At 45.8% G+C, this 26,601-nt stretch overlaps 2 protein-coding genes and 1 long non-coding RNA gene across 9 annotated transcripts; all 3 read left to right on the forward strand.

Moving 5' to 3' along the window:
* Nucleotides 1–3,025: 3,025 nt before the first annotated feature.
* ZNF256 (zinc finger protein 256) lies at nucleotides 3,026–9,348 on the forward strand. 3 transcript variants are annotated; one of them, XM_032263247.1, is made up of 3 exons: nucleotides 3,026–3,284; nucleotides 6,035–6,161; nucleotides 7,432–9,348. In XM_032263247.1, exons 1-3 carry the CDS (start codon nucleotides 3,252–3,254, stop codon nucleotides 9,150–9,152), a joined length of 1,881 nt encoding a protein of 626 aa, XP_032119138.1. In that variant the 5' UTR covers nucleotides 3,026–3,251; the 3' UTR covers nucleotides 9,153–9,348. The 3 variants fall into 3 exon arrangements, with proteins under 3 accessions (XP_032119138.1, XP_032119139.1, XP_032119137.1); XM_032263248.1 differs by lacking the exon at nucleotides 6,035–6,161 and having other exon boundaries at nucleotides 3,027–3,284; XM_032263246.1 differs by lacking the exon at nucleotides 3,026–3,284 and having other exon boundaries at nucleotides 3,333–6,161.
* Nucleotides 9,349–14,962: 5,614 nt separating this feature from the next.
* LOC116539963 (zinc finger protein 418) lies at nucleotides 14,963–24,392 on the forward strand. Of its 5 annotated transcripts, none has more exons than XM_032263242.1 (4): nucleotides 14,963–15,528; nucleotides 17,124–17,209; nucleotides 20,528–20,654; nucleotides 22,344–24,392. In XM_032263242.1, exons 2-4 carry the CDS (start codon nucleotides 17,204–17,206, stop codon nucleotides 24,155–24,157), a joined length of 1,947 nt encoding a protein of 648 aa, XP_032119133.1. In that variant the 5' UTR covers nucleotides 14,963–15,528; nucleotides 17,124–17,203; the 3' UTR covers nucleotides 24,158–24,392. The 5 variants fall into 5 exon arrangements, with proteins under 5 accessions (XP_032119133.1, XP_032119130.1, XP_032119131.1 ...); XM_032263241.1 differs by having other exon boundaries at nucleotides 14,964–15,528; nucleotides 20,525–20,654; XM_032263239.1 differs by lacking the exon at nucleotides 17,124–17,209 and having other exon boundaries at nucleotides 20,525–20,654.
* Nucleotides 24,393–24,456: 64 nt separating this feature from the next.
* On the forward strand, nucleotides 24,457–25,832 carry LOC116539989. Its single transcript, XR_004264255.1, has 2 exons — nucleotides 24,457–24,604; nucleotides 25,610–25,832. It is a non-coding gene; the product is annotated as an uncharacterized LOC116539989 (long non-coding RNA).
* The last annotated feature ends 769 nt before the right edge of the window (nucleotides 25,833–26,601 follow it).

Genomic DNA, 26,601 nt, shown 5'->3' on the forward strand with positions numbered 1-26,601 from the left:
TGGGTAACAAGAGCGAAACTCCGTCTCAAAAAAAAAATAAAAAAAAATAAATAAATAAATAAAAATAAAAATAAAATATTTTTAAAAAAGAGAAAATTGGCAAGATGATGGTAGTGTGGCCCGTGACTGTCACATATGTATTGATGACAACCAATTCCATTCTCGTTGAATTTTGAGTCTAGGACAAGCTTTGCTGAAAGATTGCATATGAGGCCTCTGTAAGTCAAAAAAGACTCTAGCTGGATCAATGTTGTTAACACATGCAGTCGGGAAAAATATTAGATTCCTGTCCCTGGAAAGCAGAACACAATTTGCTCACAGGCTCCACATGGGCATGCAGGAAAGGAGTGAAGCATGACTACTGGGTTGGCTACTGAGGAGCTAGAAGGTCTGGGCTGCCACAGCTGAGGGGGTGACTCTTGAACAGCAGATCCTGGAGCAGGGGGTTTGGGACAATGTTTGGACAAGTCTAGTCTGAAAGGCCGATTACACAAGTAGCTGGACATGCTGACACAGCTAATGGATCCCATCTGGGAAAGTGTGAGCTAGAAATATAAATAAGGGAAACGGCCAGGTGCAGTGGCTTACATGTACCTCATTCCCAGCAGGGAGACTGAGGTGGGCAGATCACTTGAACTCAAGAGTTCAAGACCAGCCTGGACAACATAGTGAGACCCCCATCTCTATAAAAAATAGAAAAACTAGCCAGGCTTGGTGTACACCTGTAGTCCCAGCTACTCTGGAGGGGTGAGATAGAGGACTGCTTGAGCTCAGGTGGTTCAAGCTGTACTGAGCCATTATTGTACCACTGCACTCCAGCTGGGGTGACAGAGTGAGACCTTGTTTTTTTTTTAAAAAAAAAAAAAAAGAGGCCGGGCGCAGTGACTCAAGCCTGTAATCCTGGCACTTTGGGAGGCTGAGGCGGGTGGATCACAAGGTCAAGAGATCGAGACCATCCTGGTCAACATGGTGAAACCCCGTCTCTACTAAAAATACAAAAATTTAGCTGGGCATGGTGGTACGTGCCTGTAATCCCAGCTACTCAGGAGGCTGAGGCAGGAGAATTGCCTGAACCCAGGAGGCGGAGGTTGCGGTGAGCCAAGATCGCGCCATTGCACTCCAGCCTGGGTAACATGAGTGAAACTCCGTCTCAAAAAAAAAAAAAAAAAAAGAATGAAAAGAAAAGAAAATCACTGCATAGCCTTTTCAAAATGGCCTCTTTGCTTATTAGTACACATTGAAATTTCCTCCACGTCTCTGATGGATATTTTTCTACTTTTATGATAACACATAAATAATAGAAAATAACATTTTCTTTTATATTAGGGAAACAAACACATACTGATTTGAGATTTGCTGGGGTTTTTCCTCCAGTCACAGCTCAAAAATCCTGCATATTTAGCAGATTTAGAAAGGATCTCTGTTAATTGTGTGAAAGTTGATCATACAAATTGCGTCCTTCTTCTTATACCCACCTAAAACAGAGTTGAAAGAGCTGTGGACACTGGGTGCGGTGGCTCACGCCTGTAATCACAGCACTTTAGGAGGCCAAGGTGGGCGGATTACGAGGTCAGGAGATCAAGACCATCCTGGCCAACATGGAGAAACCCTGTCTCTGCTAAAAATACAAAAATTAGCCAGGTGTGGTGACACACACCTGTAGTACCAGCCACTCAGGAGGCTGAGGCAGGAAAATCACTTGAACCCGGGAGGCAGAGGTTGTGGTGAGCCGAGATCACGCCACTGCACACTCTAGCCTGGGCCACAGAGGGAGACTCCGTCCAAAAAAAAAAAAAAAAATTGGCTGGGCGCGGTGGCTCACGCCTGTAATCCCAGCACTTTGGGAGGCCGAGGTGGGTGGATCACGAGGTCAACAGATCGAGACCATCCAGGTCAACATGGTGAAACCCCGTCTCTACTAAAAATACAAAAAATTAGCTGGGCATGGTGGCGCGTGCCTGTAATCCCAGCGACTCAGGAGGCTGAGGCAGGAGAATTGCCTGAACCCAGGAGGCGGAGGTTGCGGTGAGCCGAGATCGCGCCATTGCACTCCAGCCTGGGTAACAAGAGCGAAACTCTGTCTCAAAAAAAAAAAAAAAAAAAAAAAAAAATTATATATATTTCTACTCCCTCCATTTGGGATTCAGAGCACCCTTTGTTCCATCTGTGAATGCTGTAGTATCGTGCCTTTTCAAAATAGCATTCCTTTTGTTGTTCTCTTTCTGAGCTTGATGTCAAATTACTAAAAAGAAGTGAATATAAAGAAATGAGGCCGGGCGTGGTGGCTCACACCTGTAATCCAAGCACTTTGGAGGCCAAGGCGGGCGGATCACATGAGGTCGGGAGTTCAAGACCAGCCTGACCAACATGGTGAAACCCCGTCTTAAAAAAGAAAAAAAGAAAAAGAAATGGAGGAAGTAAGATTAAATGGATACAAGTGTTGCTTAGTAAATTGGACATAATATTTGACTATACAGGCAGGAGAGTTATTTTCTATGGGACCCAGAAACAGGGATCTACTTCTGTGCCGCTGCTACGGGTTGCCTCCGCATCCCACCTTCTTCTTCGTCATGAACCTGTGTGGAGTATTTTTTTCTTGTCCGTAACCAAACATACAGAGACAGAAAACTCCAGTGCTTGAGTGCATGCGTTTGAATTGCAACATAATCATTTTTATTTGCTTTCTCGACCAGTGGATATATTTTGTGACTGAATGACTGTAAGGATGTGCATTTGGAGCAACGGCCTCTGGGAACTCGCGAAAACAAGTAAATACAGACAGCAATCGGAAGAAACCTGGGTACGGCTCCTTTAAGAAAGAGCAAACCCCCGCCTCCGCTCGGAACCAGGAGTTGCAATTTCCCAGCGCCCCCAGCAGCGGTTTGGCCTTCACTTCCGGAAGGAGGCGGTGGCGACCTCACTCTCTCGCCGTGCGCCTGCGGGAGCTACAACATTACCCAGAATGACCTGCGTTGGGCGACGGCGACCTCCAGCCAATGAGGCCTCAGAACGGTGCCGTTTCCGTAAGCGCAAGCGCAGTCGCGCCGGGATTTCAGTCGTCGTCGTCGTGGCGGTTGTTTTGGCGTTTGTACGGATTGCTAGCGCCGGAGCGCTGGGTCAGCATCATTGGTGACTGAGAAGGCGCGAGAGGAGTCTTTCCCGCTGCACTGAGGCGAGGCGTCCCTCGGGGTGCCCCGGCCCAGCCCAGAATAGAGAGCCAATCTCTGGCCCCGCTCGGTCCATAGAGTCCGATGGCCGCCGCCGCGCTGACGGCCCCGGCCCTGGTGAGTGCTGCGTCCTCCGGGCCTTCCCCGCCCTCCGCATCCGAGTCCTAACACCCCGAGGACACCTGCTCGCGGCCCTGCAGCCCAGGACAGAACAGGGCGACTTGCCAGAGGTGCTCCCGTTTCCAGCACCTGGAGTGCTAGGGAAGGGAGAGCGCGACGGGCAAGGAGCGGCGGACGGAGGCGCCACCGAGCCCTGGGGCACAGAGGTGGTGCAGCCAGTACGAGGGCGCTCAGCTCCAAGGCCAGGCCTGGGGCTACAGGGAGGCCTGAGCCCGTGTAACGCCGCCATAGACGACTTTCTCTGAGGCCTGACTTTTTCCACGGCTCCCTTGGCTGTAGAGGGGGTTATGAAAACTACGCCAAGAAGGGGAGGGTTTCCCGGTCTCTCACTGGCCTTAACTTTCCCCACAGGTTCTCTGGGTTGTGGTGGTCCGGGACTCTCAAGTGGCATTCTCCCAGCCCTCAGTTCTGAAGACCGTGGGTGAACCCCAAGCCCGGGGTCCTGTGTCCATGTTAGCATGTATATAGAGTTGTTCCAATCTCTGGCAGCCAGCATGAACAGGTGTGGAAGATTGTTCCAGAAAGGTACAAGATGTGCAAATGTTTAGGTGTAATACGGAGGTGGGAACGATTGTGAAGCCACAAGTCTCCTTGCTTTCTGGTGGGTGCAAAGAAAAGGAGGATAGGCGTCATCACTGCAGTGGCTGCTTGAGAAGTGTGTGTTTTCAGGAGGTAATCAGAAAAAAGGTGATTTACCAAGGTCCTCACAGGCTTCATCTGTGTACACAGTGGGGCACAAACTGTGGGATTGACGGAGGAGGAAGGAAAGTCCGGGTGGACTAGTCCAGATGAGGGTTACTAGCCCAGGATCGTGGTCAAGGAGATGTGTGGTTAGATTCTGGATGCATGGTTTCAAAAGGGACAACTAAATTATGTAATGTAGGTGGCCAGGGAGTGAAACAGGATTCAGAGAAGACCCCAGGGTTGTTGGTATTAGCAGCTGAAGGGAAAGACGTTTCATCAACTAAGATGATGAACACATTGGCAATAGGAGTAATATTCACTAGGGATATCAGGTTTATTTGGGCCATGCTAAGAGTCAGATCTTTCAGACCCTACTAAATGGAGGTGTTAAGTGGGCAGATGAACACACAGGTCTTGAAATCGAGGGAGTGGTTCAAGATGTGGCTGTTGTGTGCCCCAAGTTGAGTGAGCTGTGGGTCACAGTTAGGTTGAGCCAGTCCCAGGCTTTGGTTGTAAAACTGTTAGTGGGCCAAGACAGGGAGGATGATGATGGAGTAAGTGGTCATGAAGGCAGGGTATGTAAAAGACAGTGTAGTTTGGCAGGGGCCAGGGCTCCCAAGTGAAGAATGGATATGAGATGAACGCAAATGCATAGGACACTCAGGCTAGAAATCATGCTTATTTGCTACTTTGCGGGTATCCAGAATTTTGTGATAACTTGATGGGGCCTGGGTGTTTCATTCAGGCTTGAAGATTAAGTTAGTGTCATATGGTCATTTGTGAGAGTCATTGTGTATGAGATGGGCAACCAGTGAGGCTGGAATTTAAATGAGCTTTACGTGGATATATGACTGCCAAGGGGATGGTAAGTGCAGCACAGAAGTGGAATAGGACCCTGGTTATCTGTGATTCACCTGTGGTTCTCTGTGACTAAATCTGAGGCAAGGAACCTGGCAGGGAGGCCTTCAAAGAAGTTTTTGAGGCTGTTTCCAGTAGTGCAAGCCATGGGAAGTCTGGGATATCGGATCCTCTTTAAATCCACACTCTGGAAGCTGGTTGTGGTGTAAGGCCAGAAATTAAGGCCCAGTGTGATATGTCACCTTGACGTCTGATGAAAACACTACAGCCTCAGATGGCCTGAGAGCAAATTCCCTGTCCCACTTTGCTCCCAAGAATAAGCTCTCTCAGCCAAATGAACCTTTTTTATTCAGGGAACCAGAATAGTTCCTGCTTATTACTTTGTAGCAGGTTTCAGTACCCTACCAATTTTTTGAGTAATTCAAACAAGCTAGTCCCCTCCTCTGGGGACCAGGGTAGCTTCTCCATCTTGATGCAACAAAGCTTACATTCCACAGCACCTGGTTGTTCACTCTTTTCTGGAGTACTACTTCTATATGGCCCTGTGTGGAGTGTGGTATTCTTTCACAAGTTATGAGTATTTGTCTTTAATTAATAAACTGTTGATCTCATTTGTCTAGTGTCAAGTGTCTCGTGTTTGGCCGTTGGTTATCCACTGTAACCATTAGGTTATCCACTCTTTCATCCAGGTAGCATGTGTGGAGGCCAGGCTTTAGCCTGTAGTATGGGACAGTGAGGTAGTGGTGATCGTGGTCATGTGGCTGTGGGATCTGGAGACCTGAGGTATGTGCAGTGTAACGAATGACATGCACTTGGAGAGGGAGTATGCCTGATGGCCCCACAGCCCCGGTTGAGACCTACATAATCTTGGTCATACCAGAGGAATGCTTGTCAGGGAGGGGTAGTTGCCCTTATGCCATGCCCACAGCTTAGATACATGTATTTTTTTGCCTGCCTCTTGTTACTGGTGGCTGCAACCAGTGACCAAGAGGCCAATAAGGAGAAAACAGCACCAGTGGACTGCTTTCTCCACTGAGTTGGGGAGCTTCAAAAGAAGATGAGCATTGGGTAAATGTGTGAGGGGATGAATTATGGATCCTGAGAGAAGGAACCATTTGTGGTTTCATCTGTCCCCATCCTGGCAGGGTATTGTGACCTTTGAGGACGTTGCTGTGTACTTCTCCTGGAAGGAATGGAGTCTCCTTGATGAGGCTCAGAAATGCCTGTACCACGATGTGATGCTGGAGAACTTGACACTTACAACCTCCCTGGGTAAGGTCCTCACACCCACCTCTGTACCCAGAGCTAGTCTCTGCTCTTACCCTTTCCTCGGGGACAGATATATCCTCACGAGAGGACTATGGACACAGCTTTCTGTTCCTGGGTAGGTGCTGTAGTTGGTAGGGCTAAGGTTGTATGTTTACCTTTTCTCCTTGAGCAGGCAACACCTGCGTCCCTTTCATGTGGAAGGATTCAGAGTTAGGCTTCTTATAGTTGGCCTTACGGATCTCACCTTGTTTGCCTCTCCCTGGCCAGGTGACTTTGTCCAGATCTTAGGTTCCTGGAGGCCCAGGTTCTATTTCCTTCCTCTAGCTAACACTTCCTCATGCCTGCCTCTGCCAGGAATCACTGACATTGTCACTACTTATGTGGACTATGAGTGCCTCTTGCAAAATCCTTCTCTGAATTTATCTTTGTGTTATTTTTTCCTATGGGCTATCGTGTAGAGTCTTTCTGGGCTGGTCTTGGGTGCTTGCATATTTCAGGTTCCATGTTCTTGATCATAGGGGTCAGGTGGACAGGCCCTGTGGTTCCAAGGATGGCTATGATATCCCCCACAGCAAGATGGACTCAGAGGGAGCCTGGCCCTGAGCCTGACCTAAAGGAGAACATTATATCAGGGTTATGTTCAAATCATACCAGAAACATACTCTGTTTGTCTAATGTTTTGGTGCTAATGACATTTGGGGCCAAACCTCATTACTGCCTTTTCATCCCCTTTCTTGACACTTTGCCTGCTTGTCAGCTCTATACCTTGTTACTACTTCTCTTACTTCCAGCCTGGGGTTAATCCTCACATCTCTGGACTCCATGTCTCACCCATTTTTCTCACTGCTTTATCTGCAGTGCTCTCCAGTATTGGCCTCTACTTACTGTGTTATGAGGTGTCCACATATGTCAGCTACTATTTTGTTGGCACATTTCCTTGGGCCTGGATACATACTTGTATACAAGGCACGTGTTAGCAGGGGAGCAGATCTCACTGAAAATTGTCCTAGAGGAATGAGTTGCACATCCTGTCTCTTCTCCATGTTTCTCATCCCATAGTTGTGTTTTCTAACTCATGAGGCCTCCCCAGTTCTGTGATCTTTAGAGGCCCAATTTTGCTAGGCAGCCCCATCTTCAACTTGAACCCAACACCTTGGTCCTGAAAACAACCCCATTGACTCAGTTCCTGGGTTTGTTGAATGCACATTGTCTATGGGCTACCCCCTCTCCATTAAAATCAGCATGCTCTTCACCAACCTTTCCTTTCTTTCAGGTGGTTGTGGAACAGAGGATGAGGAGGCACCTTATCAGCAGAGCACTTCTCCACAGCAGGTGTCACAGGTTAGGATTCCTAAGGCCCTTCCTTCTCCCCAGAAGACCAACTCCTGTGAGATATGTGGCCCAGTCTTGAGAGAGATTTTGCACTTGGTTGAGTACCAGGGAACACCCCATGGTCAGAAACTGTACACAGATGGGACATGCAGGAAACAATTACAATTTACTGCATACCTTCATCAGCACCAGAAGGAGCATGTTGGACAGAAACACTTCAGAAGCAATGTGGGCAGAGAGATGTTTTTGAACAGCTGCACATTTCAAGTATCTGGGAAGCCATTCACTTGCAAGGAAGTTGGGAAGGATTTCCTGGCGAGATCAAGATTTCTCCAGCAACAGGCTACTCACACCAGAAAGAAGTCAAACAGAACCAACAGTGCAGTGGCTTTTCACAGTGTGAAAAATCATAACAACTGGGGAGAACGTATGAAAGCTTTCAGCTACAAACACGTACTTATTCAGCACCAGGGAGACCTCAGTAGGGAAAGATGTTACATGTGCAGTGAATGTGGGAAATCTTTTAGCACAAGCTGTAGCCTCAGTGATCATTTGAGAGTTCACACAGAAAACCCTTATACATGTGAGGAATGTGGGAAATCCTATAGGCAAAGCTCTAGCCTTATTACACACCGAAGAGTTCACACTGGAGTAAGACCTCATCAATGTGATGAATGTGGAAAATTATTTAGAAGGAAGTATGACCTTATTATACATCAGAGAGTTCATACTGGAGAAAGGCCTTACAAGTGCAGTGAATGTGGGAAATCCTTTAGCCATAGCTCTAGCCTCATTACACACCAGAGAATTCATACTGGAATGAGGCCTTATGAGTGCAGTGAGTGTGGGAAATCCTTTATCCATAGTTCTAGCCTTATTACTCACCAGAGAGTTCACACTGGTACAAGGCCTTATATGTGCAGCGAATGTGGGAAATCCTTTAGCCAAAGCTGTCATCTCATTAAACACCGGAGACTTCACATTGGAGAAGGGCCTTATGAGTGTAGTGAATGTGGGAAATTGTTTACTTACAGATCTCGTTTCTTCCAACACCAGAGAGTTCATGCTGGTGTAAGAGCTCATGAATGTCATGAATGTGGAAAATTATTTAGCAGGAAATTTGACCTCATTGTTCATCAGAGAGTTCACACAGGCGAAAGGCCATATGAGTGCAGTGAATGTGGAAAATCCTTTACCTGTAAATCCTATCTCATTGCACATTGGAAAGTTCATACTGGGTCAAGGCCTTATGAATGTGGGGAATGTGGGAAATCATTTACCCATAGCTCTACACTCCTTCAACACCAGAGAGTTCACACTGGAGAAAGGCCTTATGAGTGCAAGGAATGTGGGAAATTTTTTAGCCAGAGCTCCAGCCTCATTAGACATAGGAGAAATCACACCGGAGAAAAGCCTTATGAGTGCAGTGAGTGTCAGAAATCCTTTAGTAACCGCTCTAGCCTTGTTAAACACCAAAGAATTCACACTGGAGAAAGGCCTTATGAATGCAGTGAATGTGGAAAATCCTTTAGCCAGAGCTCTAACCTCAGTAATCACCAGCGAGTTCACAGTGGGGAAAGGCCTTATGAGTGTAGTGACTGTGGAAAATCTTTTACCTTCAACTCCAATCTCCTAAAACACCAGAATGTTCACAAGGGATAAAGGTTAGGTAACACACAGAGGGCTATTAGGGACAGAGAAGCGTCCCTGCAAAATTCGTAGAGAAAGATTAAATAAATGTATGAATTTTCAATAACCATGCTTTAGTATATGTTCTCTGAATTTTGTTTTATACAAATACATTTATATGTGTACTTTGTCTCTCTTATATGCACACATAAAAATAAATGGTTTCTTTAACATTTCTTTCTTTTCTTTTTTTTAACTTGCTCCCCCTCCTTTATTTTTTGTTTTAACAAACTCGTTCTGTTGCCAAGCTGGAGTGCAGTGGCGCGATCTTGGCTCACTGCAACCTCCGCCTCCTGGTTTCAGGTGATTCTCCTGCTTCAGCCTCCCAAATACCTGGGATTACAGGTACGCACTGCCATGCCTGGCCAATTTTTTGTGTTTGTAGTGGAGACAGGGTTTCACTATGTTGGCCAGGCTGGTCTTGAACTACTCACCTCATGGTCTGCCCGCCTCAGTCTCCCAAAGTGCTGGGATTACAGATGTGAGCCTCCACGCCGGACCATTTCTTTGTTTTTAAATGGACAAATTGTAATTGTACATGTCCGTGGAGTAATAGCAATGTTTTGATACCTATAATGTAGAGTGATCAGGGTAATTAGTATATCTTTCATCTCAAACATTCGCCATTCCTTTATGTTGGGAACATTCAATCTCAATTTCTATGTATTATTAACTTTAGTTCTGTAGTGGTATAGAACACTAGAATTTATTCCTCTGTCTAGTTGTAATTTTATATCCTTTAACAAATCTTTATCCCTGCCTACCCACTACCCTTTTCACCCTCCAGTATCCTCTGTTCTACCTTTTACTTCTAAGAGATAAACTTTTTTTTTTTTTTTTTTTTTTGAGACTGAGTCTTGCCCTGTCTCTCAGGTTAACTTTTATTTTTTCAGTGCTTCCACATATGAGTGAGAATGTGCATGTTTATGTTCCTGGCTTATTTCACTTAACTAATGTCCTCCATTTCCATCTGTGTTGCCTCAGGTGACAGGATTTCATTCTGTTCTTTGAATAGTGTTCCTTTGTGTGTATAAATCACATTTTTAACCATTTATATATTGTTGGACATCTAGGTTGATTCCATATTTTAGCTGTTGTAAATAGTAAAGGGTTGTAGATGTCTCTCCAATGTGATGATTTTCTTTCCTTTGGATAAATTCTCGGTAGTGGGATTGCTGGATGATGTCGTAGTTCTATTTGTAGCTTTTTGTTTGTTTCATTTTGTTTTTTGAGATGGAGTCTTGCTCTGTCACCCATGCTGGAATACAGTGGTGTGATCTCAGCTCACTGCAATCTTCGCCTCCTGGATTCAAGCGATTCTCCTGCCTCAGCCTCTTGAGTAGCTGGGATTACAGGCGCACACCTGTAGTTTTGTATTTTTTGTATTTTTGTATTCTTAGTAGAGACAGCGTTTCACCATGTTGGTCAGGCTGGTCTCGAACTCCTGACCTTGTGGTCCACCCATCACAGCCTCCCAAAGTCCTGGGATTACAGGCATGAGCCACTGTGTCCAGCTCATGACACAGGACCTCAATACTGTTCTCTATATTAGCTTTATGAGTTTGCATTTGCACCAACAGTGTATGAGTTCCCTTTTCTCTGCATCGTTGCCAGCATCTGTTTTTGTCTTTTTGATGATATCTATCCTAAACAGGGAGAAGTGATACCTCATTGCAATTTTGATTTGCATTTCCCAGATCATTAGTGATGAGTGTGTTTTATATATTTTTTTATTTTTTTAAATATATTTTGGAGACTGGATCTTGCTATGTTGCCCAGGCTGGATTGCAGTGGCTCTTCACAGGCGCAGTCCCACTACTCATCAGCATGTGAGTTTTGACCTGCTTCATTTCCGACCTGGGCAGGTTCACCCCTCCTTAGGCAACCTGGTGGTCCCCCGCTCCTGGGAGGTCACCATATTCATGCCGAACTTAGTGCAGACACCTGATTGGCATAGTGCACTACAGCCCAGCACTCCAGGGCTCAAGCAATCCTCCCACCTCGACTTCCCAAGTATCTGGGACTACAGGCACGTGCCAGCACACCCGGCTTTGGCTATCTTTATGTTGTCTTTTGAAAAATGCCTGTTCAGGTCATTTGACATTTTTTAATTAGATTTTTTGAGGGTTTCTTTGTTGTTGAAATATATCAGTTGCTTGTGTATTGTATTCTGGCTTTTTTTTTTTTTTTTTTTTTTTTAGATGGACTCAGGCTGGAGTGCAATGCATGATCTCGGCTCACTGAAACCTCCACCTCCTAGGTTCAAGCAATTCTCCTGCCTCAGCCTCCAAAGTAGCTGGGATTATAGGTGTGTGCCACCACACCCAGCTAATTTTTGTATTTTTAGTAGTGACGGGTTTTTGCCATGTTGGCTAGGCTGGTCTCAATCTCCTGACCTCAAGTGATCTGCCCATCTTGGCCTCCCAAAGTGCTGGAATTACAGGCGTGGCCACCGCATCCAGCCTCCTCCTTGATTCTTCACGTTTTCCTTATACTGTCACTGCATGGGTTCTACATCAGAAAAAGATGAATAAACCAGGTATGGTGGCTCAATCCTATAATGCCAGCACTTTGGGAGGCCAAGGCAGGAGGATTACTTGAGCTCAGGAGTTTGAGAACAGCCTGGGTAACATGGTAAAACCCCGTCTCTACAAAAATACAAAAATGAGCTGGGTATGGTGCATGCCTATAGTCCCAACTACTCTTGAAGGCTGAGGTGGGAGGATCATGTGAGCCTTAGAGATCGAGACTGCAGTGAGCCTTGATTGTGCCACTGCACTTCAGCCTCAGCAACAATGTGAGACCCTTTCTCAAAAAAAGGAAAAAAAAATAGAATGTGGCCCTAAGGAGATATCAAATTGATGTGTAAAAGAAGCTTTTCATTGTTCAAACCATATTGCTAAGTGAGAAAAGCAAAGTACAGATTTGTATAGAATCTATGACTTTTTTTTTCCTGTAAGATGGAAAGACTTGTATAGTAATGTAATTGACCACCGGGGACACAGAATAATGAGCAAAGGGAAGACACAATTCTATGAGGATAATACTATACTGCAAATTTCACCTTCTGTTTTTACTTATACATTAAATTATTTATTTAGAGACAGGGTCTTACTATGCTGCCCAGGCTGGCCTCAAACTCCTATGCTGAAATGATTGTCCTTCCAAGCCTCCCAAGTAGGTGGGTGGACACAATTTTTCTCTACCTTGGTATTGTTCAATTTTTTCTTTTTTTTTTTTTTTTGAGATGGAGTTTCGCTCTTATTACCCAGGCTGGAGCGCAATGGCGCGATCTCAGCTCACCGCAACCTCCGTCTCCTGGGTTCAGGCAATTCTCCTGCCTCAGCCTCCTGAGTAGCTGGGATTACAGGCACGTGCCACCATGCCCAGCTAATTTTTTGTATTTTTAGTAGAGACGGGGTTTCACCATGTTGACCAGGATGGTCTCGATCTCTTGACCTTGTGATCCACCCGCCTCGGCCTCCCAAAGTGCTGGGATTACAGGCTTGAGCCACCGCGCCCGGCAATTTTTTCAATAAAGAAAGATAATCTCATTTTAATGACAAAACCAACAAGGGGACCATTTTAATCACATGTTGACCTTAATTCCATCTCTCTTAGACATCACTGTTAAAACTTCTAGGCTGGGTGTTGTGGCTCATGCCTGTTATCCTAGCACTTTGGGAGGCCGAGGTGGAGTTCACCTGAGGTCAGGGGTTCGCAACCAGCCTGGCCAAAATGGTGAAACCCTGTCTCTACTAAAAATTCAAAAATTAGCTAGTTGTGGTCGCTGGCGCCTACAATCCCAGCTACTTGGGAGGCTGAGGCAGGAGAATGAATTGCTTGAACCTGGGAGGCAAAGGTTGCAGTGAGCTGAGACCATGCCATTGTACTCCAGCCTAGGCAACAAGAGCTGCAAAACTCCATTTCAAAAAAAAGAAAGAAAAAACTTCTGTTGGCTGGGAGTGATGACTCACCTTTAAACCCAGCACTTTGGTAGGCCGAAGTGGACAGACCACCTGAGGTCAGTAGTTTGCGACCAGCCTAGCCAACATGGTGAAATCCCGTCTCTGCTAAAAATACAAAAATTAGCTGGGCATGGTGGCGGGCATCTGTAATCCCAGCTACTCAGGAGGCTGAGGCTGGAGAATCACTTGAACCCGGGAAGTGGAGATTGCAGTGAACAGAGATCGCACCACTGCACTCCATCCTGGGCAACAAGAGCAAAACTCCGTCTCAAAAAAATAATAATAATTAAAATTTAAAAATTGGGCATGGCGGTATGTGCCTGTAACCTAGCTACTTTGGGAGGCTGAGGCAGAATTGCTTGAATCCAGAAGGCAGAGGTTGCAGTGAGCATCCAGCATGAGTGACAGAGTGACAGAGTGGGACTTCATCTCAAAAAAAAAAAAAAAAAAAACTTCTTTGAAGTTTAAAAACTTTTCATTATGCACTAATGTTTCAATAGAGCTATTTCTGTCACCACATATCATTTATTAGTCATTGGTATTAAGTTTCTGTAACTTGCATTTCACCACTTTTTCTGGTGTCATATTAGTTCATGTTGAACACTCCCTGCTGTCCCAAGAGAAACAAATGATAAGCGCTTCCCAGGAAAGATATGAGCTTAGTAATTTAACATACACCCAATGTCTCCAGGTGAGATCATCACCACTATTACCAATACCAAGCTGGGATTTCTCTCATTGTTCTTTACCTGAGACTGATTCCTGATTTCAGTTTCCTAAAATGGTTTGAAAATATAATAAGTTAGAATGCCAAGTAAGGGATATTACATGAATAAATGTTTTGCTCAATGAATTGGACACAATTATTGACTTAATAGGCAGGACAGTTGTTTTTCTGTGGGAACGACAGAGATTCACCTTTGTACCTTTGTACTCTTGCTTTAGCCAGGCACATCTCTTATCTTCCTTGGCATGGTCCTAGCTGGATTAGTTCTCTTTTGTCCCTTGTAGACTGAGAAACCAGCTCTAATGCCTCAGAGTGAGGCAGGAGAATAGGTAGGGTAACCAAGGATGAAGGCATAAGCGAAAGAACAGTAGGTGCAGCCAGTTCTAGGCAAGATTAGGCATCACACAGGCCACATCCTCACTAAGATAGACGTCTCCATTTCAACCTCTGATTGGTCGTGCACCAATTCTTCATAGGAGTGGAGGCCTTTAAAGAACTCTTGGGGTGTTGCAAAATTCTAGCTTATTAATGGCAAAAACCGCAATTGCTTTTGCACCAATCTAATAAAACCCTAAAAAAATGTAATCAGGGCTCTTGAGCCACTTGCTCGCCTGCTCCCAGTCCTACATGCCACTTCTGTGGAGGGTACTTTCACTTCAATAAATTGCGCTTTCATTGGTTCATTCTTCTGGGGTTTTTTTGTGCGTTTTGTTCACTTATTTGTTCAATGCTCCAACAACCTGGAGAACTCACAGTCAAGACTTTCCATCCGGTAACAGGAGTGAATTCATGTGAGTTATAACAGTAATGTTTATCAGCCTCTGCTTCCAATGCAGGCATTTTGTGTCTAAACGATTGTATAAAGTGATACATGAATTTGGATTTTGAGCCTTTGGGAGCGTTCATATTTCTAGCGCATGGGAACTTGAATTTCCAAAACTGTGATTTTTTTTTTTTTTTTTTACTTTTTTTTTTCTTTTAAAGAAATAGAGACGGGGTTTCACCATGTTGGCCAGGCTAGTCTCAAATTCCTGACCTCAGGTGATCCTCCTGCCTCGGCCTCCCGAAGTGCAGGAATTACAGGCGTGAGCCACCACGCCGGGCCCAAAAATGTGATAATATTTTTGCAAACACTTGGGTGGTCAGATACAAACAGGGATTCCCCAGGAATCTCAATATGGCCTCTAAGGAGGGGCGAGACCATCCTCTGCTCTAGAAGGATGCGCGCTTTAATGGACCCCTGAGGTGGAATTGGGACTCCCCTGCAGAAGCGCCTGTGGGAAGCGGCAGCTTTACTGCGTTGGAACCTGGGGAACTGCATTACCCAGGAAGCTCTGCATTGAATGACAGCGCGGCAGAACCAGTGAGGGCTCAGAGTAAAGGTGTTTCTGTGTGCGCACGTAACGTAGAGGCGGGACTTTGGCGTCTTCTAGTAGCGGCCATTTTGATTAACGTTGGGTGTCTGTGAGGTTTGTAAGGTGAGAGGCCCTGGAGCCATGGGTCCGAACCGCGGTGTCTGAACCCAGTAGGTGGAGGGGAGTCCTGCTCGCTGCACAGAGGCGGATCTTAAGCCCCGTAACGGCGACCACCGCTCCCGGCCGTGCTTCCCCCACGTACTCGGATGGCGGCGGCCGCGCTGAGGCCCCCGGCTCAGGTAATTGTGGCGCCCTACCTGCCCTAAGGTCACCTCATGCTAACCCGAGTCCTAAAGCAGCGAGGGAGCCGCACCTGCTCTCAGGTGTGCAGCCCGGACCCGGCGTCAGGACACTGAGTCGCTTGCGGGAGAGGTCCCCGTTTCTGACACCCGTGGGATGCGGCTGGGGAGAGCGACCGGCCCGGGCAATGGCCTGGAGATGGACGGAGCCGGGAGGATGGAATCTGGGGTCCACAGGCGCCTGTGGGGAGCAACATGTGAAACGAAGGTCCTCCTGAAAGAGCAGGCTGGTGGCTGTGTATTCACCGTGAAGACCCTAGAAGCCATGGAGAGTTTCGAAAAAAGGAGGGACGTGATCCAAGTTCAGCCTTTTAAGGTTTTCCAGAGGCCAAGAGAAGAACATAGTAGAGAGAGGGGATGAGGACCTTGGGGTTCTGGGAGGTTGAATCCTTGTTGGTAGATCCCATAAGTGGTAGAGATGACGTTTTTCACTGAAACACGCAGGTCAGACAGCCAGTACGAGGTCACCTGGCTCCAGGGATAAGAAAAGGTTCATGGACACCGGGCACGGTGGCTCACGCCTGTAATCCCAACACTTTGGGAGGCCGAGGCGGGCGGATCACCAGGTCAAGAGATCGAGATCATCCTGGCCAACATGGTGAAACCCCGTCTCTACTAAAAAAATACAAAAATTAGCTGGGTGTGGTGGTGCGAGCCTGTAGTCCCAGCTACTCGGGAGGCTGAGGCAAGAGAACTGCTTGAACCCGGGAGGCGGAGGTTGCAGTGAGCGGAGATCGCGCCACTGCACTCCAGCCTGGCACCTGGGGACAGACTGTATCTCAAAAAAAAAGAAAGAAAAGGTTCATGGAGACCAGAGCTTATCAGATCCTCTAATGTCTGCCTTCCCCTCAGGCACTCCTGGCTGCAGAAGCCCTTAAAGAACCCACCCACAGGCGGGTGGGATGGCTACCTGTAATCCCAGCACTGTGGAAGGCGGAGGAAGGTGGATCACGAGGTCGAGTTCGTGATCAGCCTGGCCAAGTAGTGAACCCCCGTCTACTACAAAAAAAAAAAAAAAAAAAAAAAAGCCACACCTGATGACAGGCGCCTGTAATTCCACCTACTCGGGAGGCTGAGGCAGGAGAATTGCTGGAACCCGGGAGGCAGAGTTTGCATGAGCCGAGATAGCGCCATTGCACGTTAGCCCAGGTGACAATGCTGGACTCCGTCTCAAAAAAAAAAAAGAACCCACAGAGGGAGTTGGAGGGTGTTCCATTTTCTTACTGGCCTTATCCCCCATTCACATGTTCTCTAGCTTGTGATGTCCTGGGACCCTTAAGTGCCGTTTTTTTTTTTGTTTGTTTTTGTTTTTTCCAGTCCTTTGATCTGAGAACACTGGAGAAATCTTATACTCAGAATCCTAAGAACATGACACAGAGTGTATGGAGGTATTTCCATTTCTGTCAACTCATGTAAACATACTTTGAAGGTTAACTACAGAGTTGGTACCAGGTCATGAAATGCTTAGAGGTAAAAATGATCGGTTGAGGGGCGGGCGGGGGGAGGTGATGTTACCAAGTCCCATTTGTTTGCAGGCATCATCTGGCTCCAAAGAAGAGAACACACTGCGTTTGAGGGAGGAGGAAAGAGGATCAGAGCTTAAGCTCCTGCAACAATGCAGGTGAGAGTTAATGGACCATATTAATGGTTAAGGAGTTGTGGCTGGATTCAACATTGACAGTTTGTAAGTGGCAACTAGATTTTCTGATGGACTGTGAAGGTGTGAAAGGGAAATCAGGTATGACTACAAGGTTTTTGGTCTTAGCTATAGTGGTGGAAGCTGCATCAACCTGAGATGTGCATATAGTTGGTAGGTATAATATTCATTGGGGATATGAAAAGTGTCGTTTTGGCCTTGTTAAGAGTCTGAGATAGTTTAGCCTCCATTATGACATTGACACACTTCATATTATCGTGGTAACTCTTTTGGGGGGCCAGGAAGGGACGGTTGGAGGCTGAGGGCTGAATTTCTTTCTTAGGTTCCTGGCTGATATTGCCACAGGAGAAAGAGGTAGGGTCTCATGCAGGTAGGGTATATCAGACACCATGGTTTGTCAAGGGACATAAGCTTCCAGGAGTAGAATAGATATGAGATGTAAACAGAAGCACAGAAATAATTGAAGGAAGATGACACTTGGGCCAAGGCTGGTACTTACTCATCACTCTGTGGACCCACCAAGATTTTGAGATAACTTTGTTGGTGCTTGGGGGTTTTCATTCAGCCTGGTGGATATGGTCAGGTTAAATTTGGTTATCTATGACAGACACTAGGCCTGGGATGGATGACTGATGGCCTGAGATCTTATTTTGTTTTTTCTTTTTGTTTTCACTTTTCTTAGACCATTCTCCCTAACAAGGGACTGGGATTTAAATGACTCTAGGTGGACAGAGGAAAGTCATCATTGTAGAGGGGTCAGCAAGTGCATCACAGAAGTGGAATAGGGCCGTGAATATCTAAAGCCACACCTGGTTCTCTGGTGGTGTGGAGCCATGCAAGGAGGCCTTCATAGAATGACTTGGGACTGCATTGCTATTAGGAACCATGAGAATTCTGTAGTAATATTGGATCCTTCATGAATTTGCCAAGGATACTCTGAATTCTGTCAGCCATGTTGTAAGGCCAAAAATGAAATCCCAATGTGATGTGCCACCTTGATGTGTGGTGATACTGTACGACCTCAAATGGCCTGAGTGCAAATCCCCTTCCCACTCTGTTCTGTTCCCTGGCCTAACAACCCTTTTCATCAAGGGATCAGACACAGTTTCTGGTTATTATTCTTTGTACTGGATTTCAATTCCATTCCTACTCAGAATTATTAAAACAAGTCAATGGCACCCTCTTGAGAAATCAAGGGCTATCACACTCTCTTCGTCTTACAAAGTGTGAATAACAGTCTCTGGTTTCCCTCTGTTATCCATAGTGCAACCCCCATGTAGCCTCTTTGCCAGGGTATGAGTTATTTGATTTTGAAATTGCTGTTGATGGCATCTGTACAGTCTCAGATGTCAGTTGTTTCCCCAACACTATAACCCTAAGGAGAGAATCCCACTCAGAGCAGTAGAAGGGAAAGAAGGGGATTAAAACACTTTTAAGTTGTTGGCCAGGCTTGAAAGCTCATGCTGTAATCCTAGCACTTTGGGAGGCTTAGGTGAGAGGATTCCTTGAGACTAGGAGTTTGACATCAGCCCATGCAATGTAGCAAGACCCCATCTCTTAAAAGAAAGTGGTTGATGTTGCACATACGTATGATCTTACCTCCTCAGAGAGCTGAAGCCTGGGAATCAGTTGAACCAAGGGATTTGAAGTTTCTAGAACCTGTTGGGTAACCAAGGGAGAAATGACTAAAAGAAACCAAAACTGGGCTGGGTGTGGTGGCTAATGCCTGTAATCCCAGCACTTTGGGAGGCCGAGGTGCGCAGATCCCAAGGTCAAGAAATTGAGCATCTTTGCCAATACGGTGAAACCCTGTCTCTACTAAAAACACAAAAATTAGCTGGGTGTCGTGGTGTGCGCCTGTAATCCCAGCTACTCGGGAGGCTGAGGCAGGAGAATTGCTTAACAAAAAAACTGGGAGGCGGAGGTGGTAGTGAGCCGAGATCACGTCACTGCACTCTTGCCTGGCAACAGAGCAAGACTCTGCCTCAAAATAAAAAAAAAAAAAGCAAAATTGGCTGGGCGTGGCGGCTCATGCCTGTAATCCCAGCACTTTGGGAGGCTGAGGCAGGCGAATCATCTGAGGTTAGGTGTTCAAGACCAGCCTGACCAACATGGAGAAACTCTGTCTCTACTAAAATTACAAACTCAGCTGGGCATGGTGGCACAGCCTGTAATCCCAGCTACTTAGGAGGCTGAGGCAGGAGAATTGCTTGAACTCAGGAGGCAGAGGTTGTAGTGAGCTGAGATGGTGCCATTGCGCTCTAGCCTGGGCAACAGGGAAACTCCATCTCAAAAAAAGAAAAAAAAAGCCGGGCACAGTGGCTCACGCCTGTAATCCCAGCACTTTGGCAGGCCGAGGCAGGAAGATCACGAAATCTGGAGATTGAGACCATCCTGGCTAACACGGTGAAACCCCTTCTCTACTAAAAATATCAAAAAATTAGCAGGTGTGGTGGCACGTGCCTGAAGTCCCAGCCAATCAGAAGGCTGAGGCAGGAGAATCGCTTGAACCCGAGAGGCAGAAGTTGCGGTGAGCCAAGATTGCACCACTGCACTCCAGCCTTGGCGACAGAGCCGAGACTCTGTCTCAAAAAAAAAGAAAAACCAAAACTGTAATTTGTGTTAATGTTCAAAAGAGGCTGATGGTTGGGGGGTGTCACCTTGGGGTGGCCATGGCATGTGCCTGTGTTGTTTAAAGAATGATGTGTAAGTCTGGACATGGTGGCTCACACCTATAATCCCAATACTTTGGGAGGCTGAGGCGGGTGGATCACCTGAGATCAGGAGTTTGAGACCAGCCTAGCCAATGTGGTGAAACCCCATTTCTACTAAAAATACAGAAGTTAGCTAGGTGTGGTGGCAGGGGCTTGTAATCCCAGCTACTTGGGAGGCTGAGGCAGGAGGTTACAGTGAGCCAAGATCACACCACTGCACTCCAGCCTCAGGAAAAAAAAAAGAATATGTGTATTTAGAAAGGGAGTATGTCTGATGGACCCAGGCAACTGCACTGGGCTTTATGTGAACTTGGATATACCAGAGGCATTGGCTTTTATGGTAAGAGCACAGCATAGATCCCTATTTTCCCCCTACTTCTTATTTGCTTATGGCTATACTGAGTGACCAGTGTTCCCACAAAGAGACAAAAGCACCTGTGGACCTGTTTTCTCCTCTGTGCTGAGGATCTTGGGAGGAGGATGGGCAAGTGGGGGTATGTTGGAGAGGTGGATTATAGTACCTCAGCATAGGAACTGTTTGTAGTTTCATCTGTCACCATCACAGCAGGGCACTGTGACATTTGAAGATGTGGCTGTGAACTTTTCCCGGGAGGAATGGAGTCTTCTTAGTGAGGTTCAGAGATGCCTTTACCATGACGTGATGCTGGAAAACTGGGTACTTATATCCTCCCTGGGTAAGTTCTTCACACCCTCCCCTAATTCCTGAATAAGTCTCTGCCCCTCCTCTTTTTACCGTTGGCAAAACTGACTGTCTCCTGTCAAGACCATGGGCACAGCTTTCTTCTCCACCTCTCTGGATAGGTTTTGTGATTGATAGGTCCGAGGTGTGCATACTGCCCTCCCTCCTTGAGCAGCTTCAATACCTGCTTTGCTACAGACTCTCAGGGAATAAGTCAGAGTCAAGAGTCTTGTAGTCAATCTAATGCATTTCGCCTTGCTTGTCCCCTCATTCTTTGACTTTGTCCATATCTAAGACTCCTGTGTGTCCAGGTTCTACTTAACTTCCTTTAGCTGACATTACTTTATGCCTGCCTGTAGCAGGAATTGTCATCACTCACAATGTCACTGCCTACATAGACGAAAGGTAAGACCCTACTTAGAAATTCTGTTTTTAGTAATTAGTTTCCTTTACTGTGTGTTGTCATGTTTTGAGCCACTGTTGGCTCAAAAACTATCCAGCACATATTGGCAGGAGGAAGAGGATAGGGAGTCCAGTGATGTGGCCTTTGTGACCAGCCAGCATTTCAATTTAATCAGGTGGAAATGGCCATCCTGGCTCATCAATATTTGCTGCCAGAGGCTAGTTGTCCCACTTCTGCCCTGTCTTTCCCTTAGTACTTACGTCATCCAGGTTCCATGTATTTCATCATCTTGGTAGTGGGGTGGAGAGTCCTCAGTGCTACAGAAGATGCAGTTGAATCCAGGCTCAGCCTCATATTGTCAGAGGGAGCTTGTCACTGAGGAGTGGCACCTGGTGGGAGGGCATGAGGTTGGGATTTTATTCAAATCATACCAGAAACCTATTATATTTGATTAGTATTTTTGTGGACAGTAGGCACTCACTGTTTCTGTCCTCTCCATTCTCGAGAGCATCAAACTTGTCAGTTGTACACCTTGTCACTTGTACTCTGATATCCATCCCCCGACGAACATTCAAGTCTCTGGACTCCACATCTCACCCATTTATTTTCTCATGTTTCCTTCTGGAGTGTTCTCCAAAAGTGACATACACATTGTGTATTAATGAGTGTGTACACATTGTTAAACTGTTGTCTTGTAATTATTTTCTTAGGCCTGGACATATCCTTTTATATAGCATTAACATGTCATGAGGTAATTTCCTGCAGAGAAGTGGTTTGCAAAGGAAAGAGTTGTATACCAGGCACCTTGGCTTACACTTGTAAACCCAGCACTTTGGGAGGCCGCTGTGGGCAGATTTCTAGAACCCCAGAGTTCAAGACCAGCTTGGGCAACATGGCGAAACGCCATCTCTACAAAAAGCTAGGCATGTTGGCATGCACCTGTGGTCCTAGCTACTGTGGTGGCTGAGGTGGGAGGATCATCTGAGCTCAGAAGGCAGAGATTGTGCCACTGTACTCCATGCCGGGTGACAGAGTGAGACCCTGGCTCTATTCTCTGTGTTGCATGTATGCTTCTGCCTTTCATATTATATAAAGGTCACAGAGGCCTCCTGCATTCTGTGAACTTTATAGCCTAGTAATGACAGCCTCATCTTCCACGTGATGCCAACATTCTGTTCCTGCAAATATTTCTATGGAGTAATTCCTCAGTTTGACAGGCACACTTGTAGGTGGGCTGTGCCTTCCCACCAGAGTTAACTTGAATTCTTTTCTTGCTTTCAGGTTGTTGGTATGAATCAGAAGATGAGGAGGCACCTTCTAAGCAGAACATTTCTATACAAAGAGTGTCTCAGGTCAGCACTCGTAGGGCAGGTGTGTCTCTCAAGAAGGCTCACCCCTGTGAAATATGTGGCACAGTCTTGGGAGACATTTTGCACTTGGCAGATTATCAGGGAACACATCACAAGCAGAAACTGCACAGGTGTGAGACATGGGGGAATAAATTGTATGATAGTTCAAACCATCAGCACCAGAATCAGTACCTTGGAGAGAAACCCGATAGAAGCAGTGTTGAGGAAGCGTTGTTTGTGAAGAGGTGTAAGTTCCATGTGTCAGAGGAATCATCTGTCTTCATTCAGAGTGGAAAGGACGTTTTGCCCAGCTCAGGATTACTTCAGCAGGAGGCCACTCACACTGGCGAGAAGTCAAACAGCAAAACCGAGTGTGTGTCTCCCTTTCAGAGGGGAAAAACTCATTATAGCTGTGGAGAATTCATGAAACAATCTAGTACCAAACACATACTTGTTCAACAGCAGAGACTTCTCCCTAGAGAAGGATGTTACCACTGTGACTGTGGGAAGTCCTTTAGCAAATATGATAGCTTGAGTAATCATCAGAGAGGTCACACTGGGAATAGACCTTATGAATGTGGAGAATGTGGGAAATCTTTTAGTCATAAGGGCAGCCTTGTTCAGCATCAGCGAGTTCATACTGGAGAAAGACCTTATGAGTGTGGAGAATGTGGGAAATCTTTTAGTCAAAATGGTACCCTCGTTAAACATCAACGAGTTCACACTGGAGAAAGACCTTATGAGTGTGAAGAATGTGGGAAATGTTTTACTCAAAAGGGCAATCTCATTCAGCATCAGCGGGGTCACACTAGTGAAAGACCATATGAGTGTGAAGAATGTGGAAAATGTTTTAGTCAAAAGGGCACCCTCACTGAACATCATCGAGTTCACACTAGAGAAAGACCTTATGAGTGTGGAGAATGTGGGAAATCTTTTAGTCGAAAGGGACACCTTAGGAACCATCAGCGAGGTCACACTGGAGAAAGACCTTATGAGTGTGGAGAATGTGGAAAATCCTTTAGTCGAAAGGGCAACCTCATTCAGCATCAGCGAAGCCACAGTGGAGAAAGGCCTTATGAGTGTAGGGAGTGTAGGAAATTATTTAGGGGCAAGTCCCACCTCATTGAACACCAGAGAGTTCACACTGGAGAAAGGCCATATGAATGTAATGAATGTGGGAAGTCATTTCAGGACAGCTCTGGGTTTCGTATTCATCAGAGAGTTCACACCGGAGAAAAACCGTTTGAATGCAGTGAATGTGGGAAGTCATTTCCTCAAAGCTGTTCTCTTCTTCGACATCGGCGAGTTCATACTGGAGAAAGGCCTTATGAGTGTGGAGAATGTGGAAAATCATTTCATCAAAGTTCTTCCCTCCTAAGACATCAGAAAACTCACACTGCAGGAAGACCTTATGAGTGTGGAGAATGCGGGAAATTCTTCTTCAGTCTCCATGAACACAGGAGAGTTCACACTGGAGAAAGGCCTTATGAATGCAGTGAATGTGGAAAAACATTTACTCGAAGGTCTGCACATTTTAAACATCAGAGACTTCATACTAGAGGAAAGCCTTATGAGTGCAGCAAATGTGGGAAATCCTTTGCTGAAACCTTCAGTCTTAATGAACACAGGAGAGTTCACACTGGAGAAAGGCCTTATGAGTGCAGTGAATGTGGAAAATCATTTCATCGAAGCTCTTCTCTCCTTCGACATCAAAGAGTTCACACTGAAAAAAGTCCTTGTAAGTGAAAGAAATTTGGGGAATTCTTTAGCTAAACCGCTGTGTCTCCTTGATCAGTTCTTATTGAATCAAGACATTATGAATGTGACAAATGTGGGATATTCTTTATGCAGAAGTCTTGCTTTATTACATACAGAAGAGCTTCCACTGCAGAAGTGCCTCTTCAGTACAGTGAATGTATGAAAGCCTTCAGCCGGCTAGGTGCAGTGTCACACCTGTAATCCCAGCACTTTGGGAGGCCGAGGCAGGTGGGTCACCTGAGGTCAGGAGTTTGAGACCAGCCTGACCAACACTGAGAAACCCCGTCTCTCCTAAAAATACAGAATTATCTGGGCGAGGTATCTGTCTTTTATGCTGGATATTGCAGTCTGCTCAGTACTGCTGAGGGTAATCTGTCCCCTAGGTCCTACAGCCATGTGCCCTGATATGCCAAGTTTCATCAGGTGGTATCCCAGGTTATGAGACTATAGCAGATATATAGTACATGCCTGCAATCCCAGCTATTGGGAAGCTGAGGCAGGAGAATCACTTGAACCAGAGGTTGCAGTGAGCTAAGGTTATACTATTGCACTCCAGCCTCGGCAAAAAAAGCAAAAATACCCGTCTCCAAAAAAAAAGATTATGTTGGAGCTGCATGGCATTTTTCACCCTGTCCTGTTCCCTTGCCAGATTTATGTGACTGCCAGTTATCTGGCAAAAGCCATTTATGTCTGCCACGTGGTAGGTGTTCAAAGTGCATCATTCACCGATGATGTTCTGGAAGTAAACCTTGATTCTCCTCCTCTGGCCAGAGGAATTGGTGAGTAGTCTCAGCTGTCATTCCTTTCTCATTTCTGATGAGTGAGACCATGGATCTAAGTACTGGTCCATAGGAGTCGTCTGTTGGCTTGAAAATATGGACTACTTTTTTCAGGGATTTTAGGGGTCTTATGTGATTCTTTAGGTAGAATTTTTTTCAGCCCTTAAGCCTCTAACCAAAGAACATTCTGCTTCCCATTGCTCTGATTTGGGCAGTGACTAAGGCCTCATTGTTTAAGCCTCCTTCAATCTTGAGAGTTGTATTTACTCTATGGGGTGGTTTGGAAGCAACTGTGTTCTGCTGTCATAAAGGGGCAAATAGCTTTGGTTGGGATCACTAGATTTTGTGTGCCTCGGGACAATATGATGACAGAACATACTGTCTCTTCACTTATGCCATGGTTTTCATGGCTGCCCAAGTCCTCCAAAGACTCCAGAACTTAATTTTTGACTAGATAATTCCAGTAATTTCTGGGTTTATAGGTCAACCTGAGAAGGGAACAGTGTTTGTGACATCATCTGGTGCTTCTAAATTCAACATGAAATCTTCTCTCTTTTACGCGGGATATTGCAGTCTGCTCAGTACTGCTGAGGGTAATCTGTCCCCTAGGTCCTACAGCCATGTGCCCTGATATGCCAAGTTTCATCAGGTGGTATCCCAGGTTATGAGACTACAGCAGAAAATCATAATTTATAGAATTTCTGCATTTATAGGCAGTGGAGGAGACTGCAAGAACAGAGTTGGAATACACATCTTTAAAAAGGAGATCTACAGTGATTCAGTCACTATGTATGCGGTGGACAGTCAGGTGCAGAACCTCCATAATTATTAATCTTGTGTAGCTGAGACCATTGTCAAAGGAAATAAAGGTTTTATGGATTCCTGTACCCTTTCTCAACTGTTCACCTCAAGGTTATTCCTGCATTGGAAGGAGGAAGAGGATAAGGAGAAGGGAGATCTCTTAGTCCAGTAATATGATCTTTGTGACCAATCAGTGTTCCAATTTAATCAGATGAAAATTGCCTTCCTGGCTCATCAGTATTTGCTACTGCAGATACTAGGTGCCCCACTTAGGGCATGAGGAGATTTTGTATAGTTGCCTAGCGTATTTGGCAAAAATAATGGGAAATCCATGTTTTTCTTTCTTTCTTTCTTTTTTTTTTTTTTTTTTCCTTTTCCTTTTAAGACAAAGTGTTGCTCTGTGACCCAAGCTGGAGTACAGTGGCGAGATCAGAGTTTACGGCACCCTCTAACTCCTCAAGCAGTCCTTTTCTCTCAGCCTCCCAAAGTGCTGGGATTAAAGGCCTGAGCCATCGTGTCCAGCCCACATTTTTCTTTTTTTTTTTTTTGCTTTTTTTTTTTTTTTTAAAGATGGGGGTTCACCATGATGGCCAGGCTGGTGTTGAACTCCTGACCTCAGGTGATCCACCCATCTCGGCCTCCCAAAGTGCTAGGATTACAGGTGTGAGCCACCATGCCCAGCCCAGCCCACATTTTTCTTTTGAACCAATTATTTAAAGCTGTAATAAGGTATAAATGACATTCAGTAACTATACATATTTAAACTGTACCATACAGTAAGTATAGACTTTCATAGAAACCCACGAAAGTATAACTTTTTTTTTTTTTTTTTTTTGAGACGGAGTTTCGCTC

The sequence above is a fragment of the Sapajus apella genome, unplaced genomic scaffold (genome assembly GCF_009761245.1).
Source record: "Sapajus apella isolate SASKATOON/1434 unplaced genomic scaffold, GSC_monkey_1.0 scaffold135, whole genome shotgun sequence".
Lineage (NCBI taxonomy): Eukaryota > Metazoa > Chordata > Mammalia > Primates > Cebidae > Sapajus > Sapajus apella.

Bases quoted from the DNA above. Each gene is read 5' to 3' on its own strand.
- LOC116539963 (XM_032263239.1), top strand. From the start codon at position 15,496: ATGGCGGCGGCCGCGCTGAGGCCCCCGGCTCAG. The intron at 15,529-20,524 runs GTAATTGTGGCG...TCACCATCACAG, and splicing joins CGCTGAGGCCCCCGGCTCAG to CAGGGCACTGTGACATTTGA. The intron at 20,655-22,343 runs GTAAGTTCTTCA...TCTTGCTTTCAG, and splicing joins GGTACTTATATCCTCCCTGG to GTTGTTGGTATGAATCAGAA.
- ZNF256 (XM_032263246.1), top strand. From the start codon at position 5,981: ATGGATCCTGAGAGAAGGAACCATTTGTGGTTTCATCTGTCCCCATCC. The intron at 6,162-7,431 runs GTAAGGTCCTCA...CCTTTCTTTCAG, and splicing joins GACACTTACAACCTCCCTGG to GTGGTTGTGGAACAGAGGAT.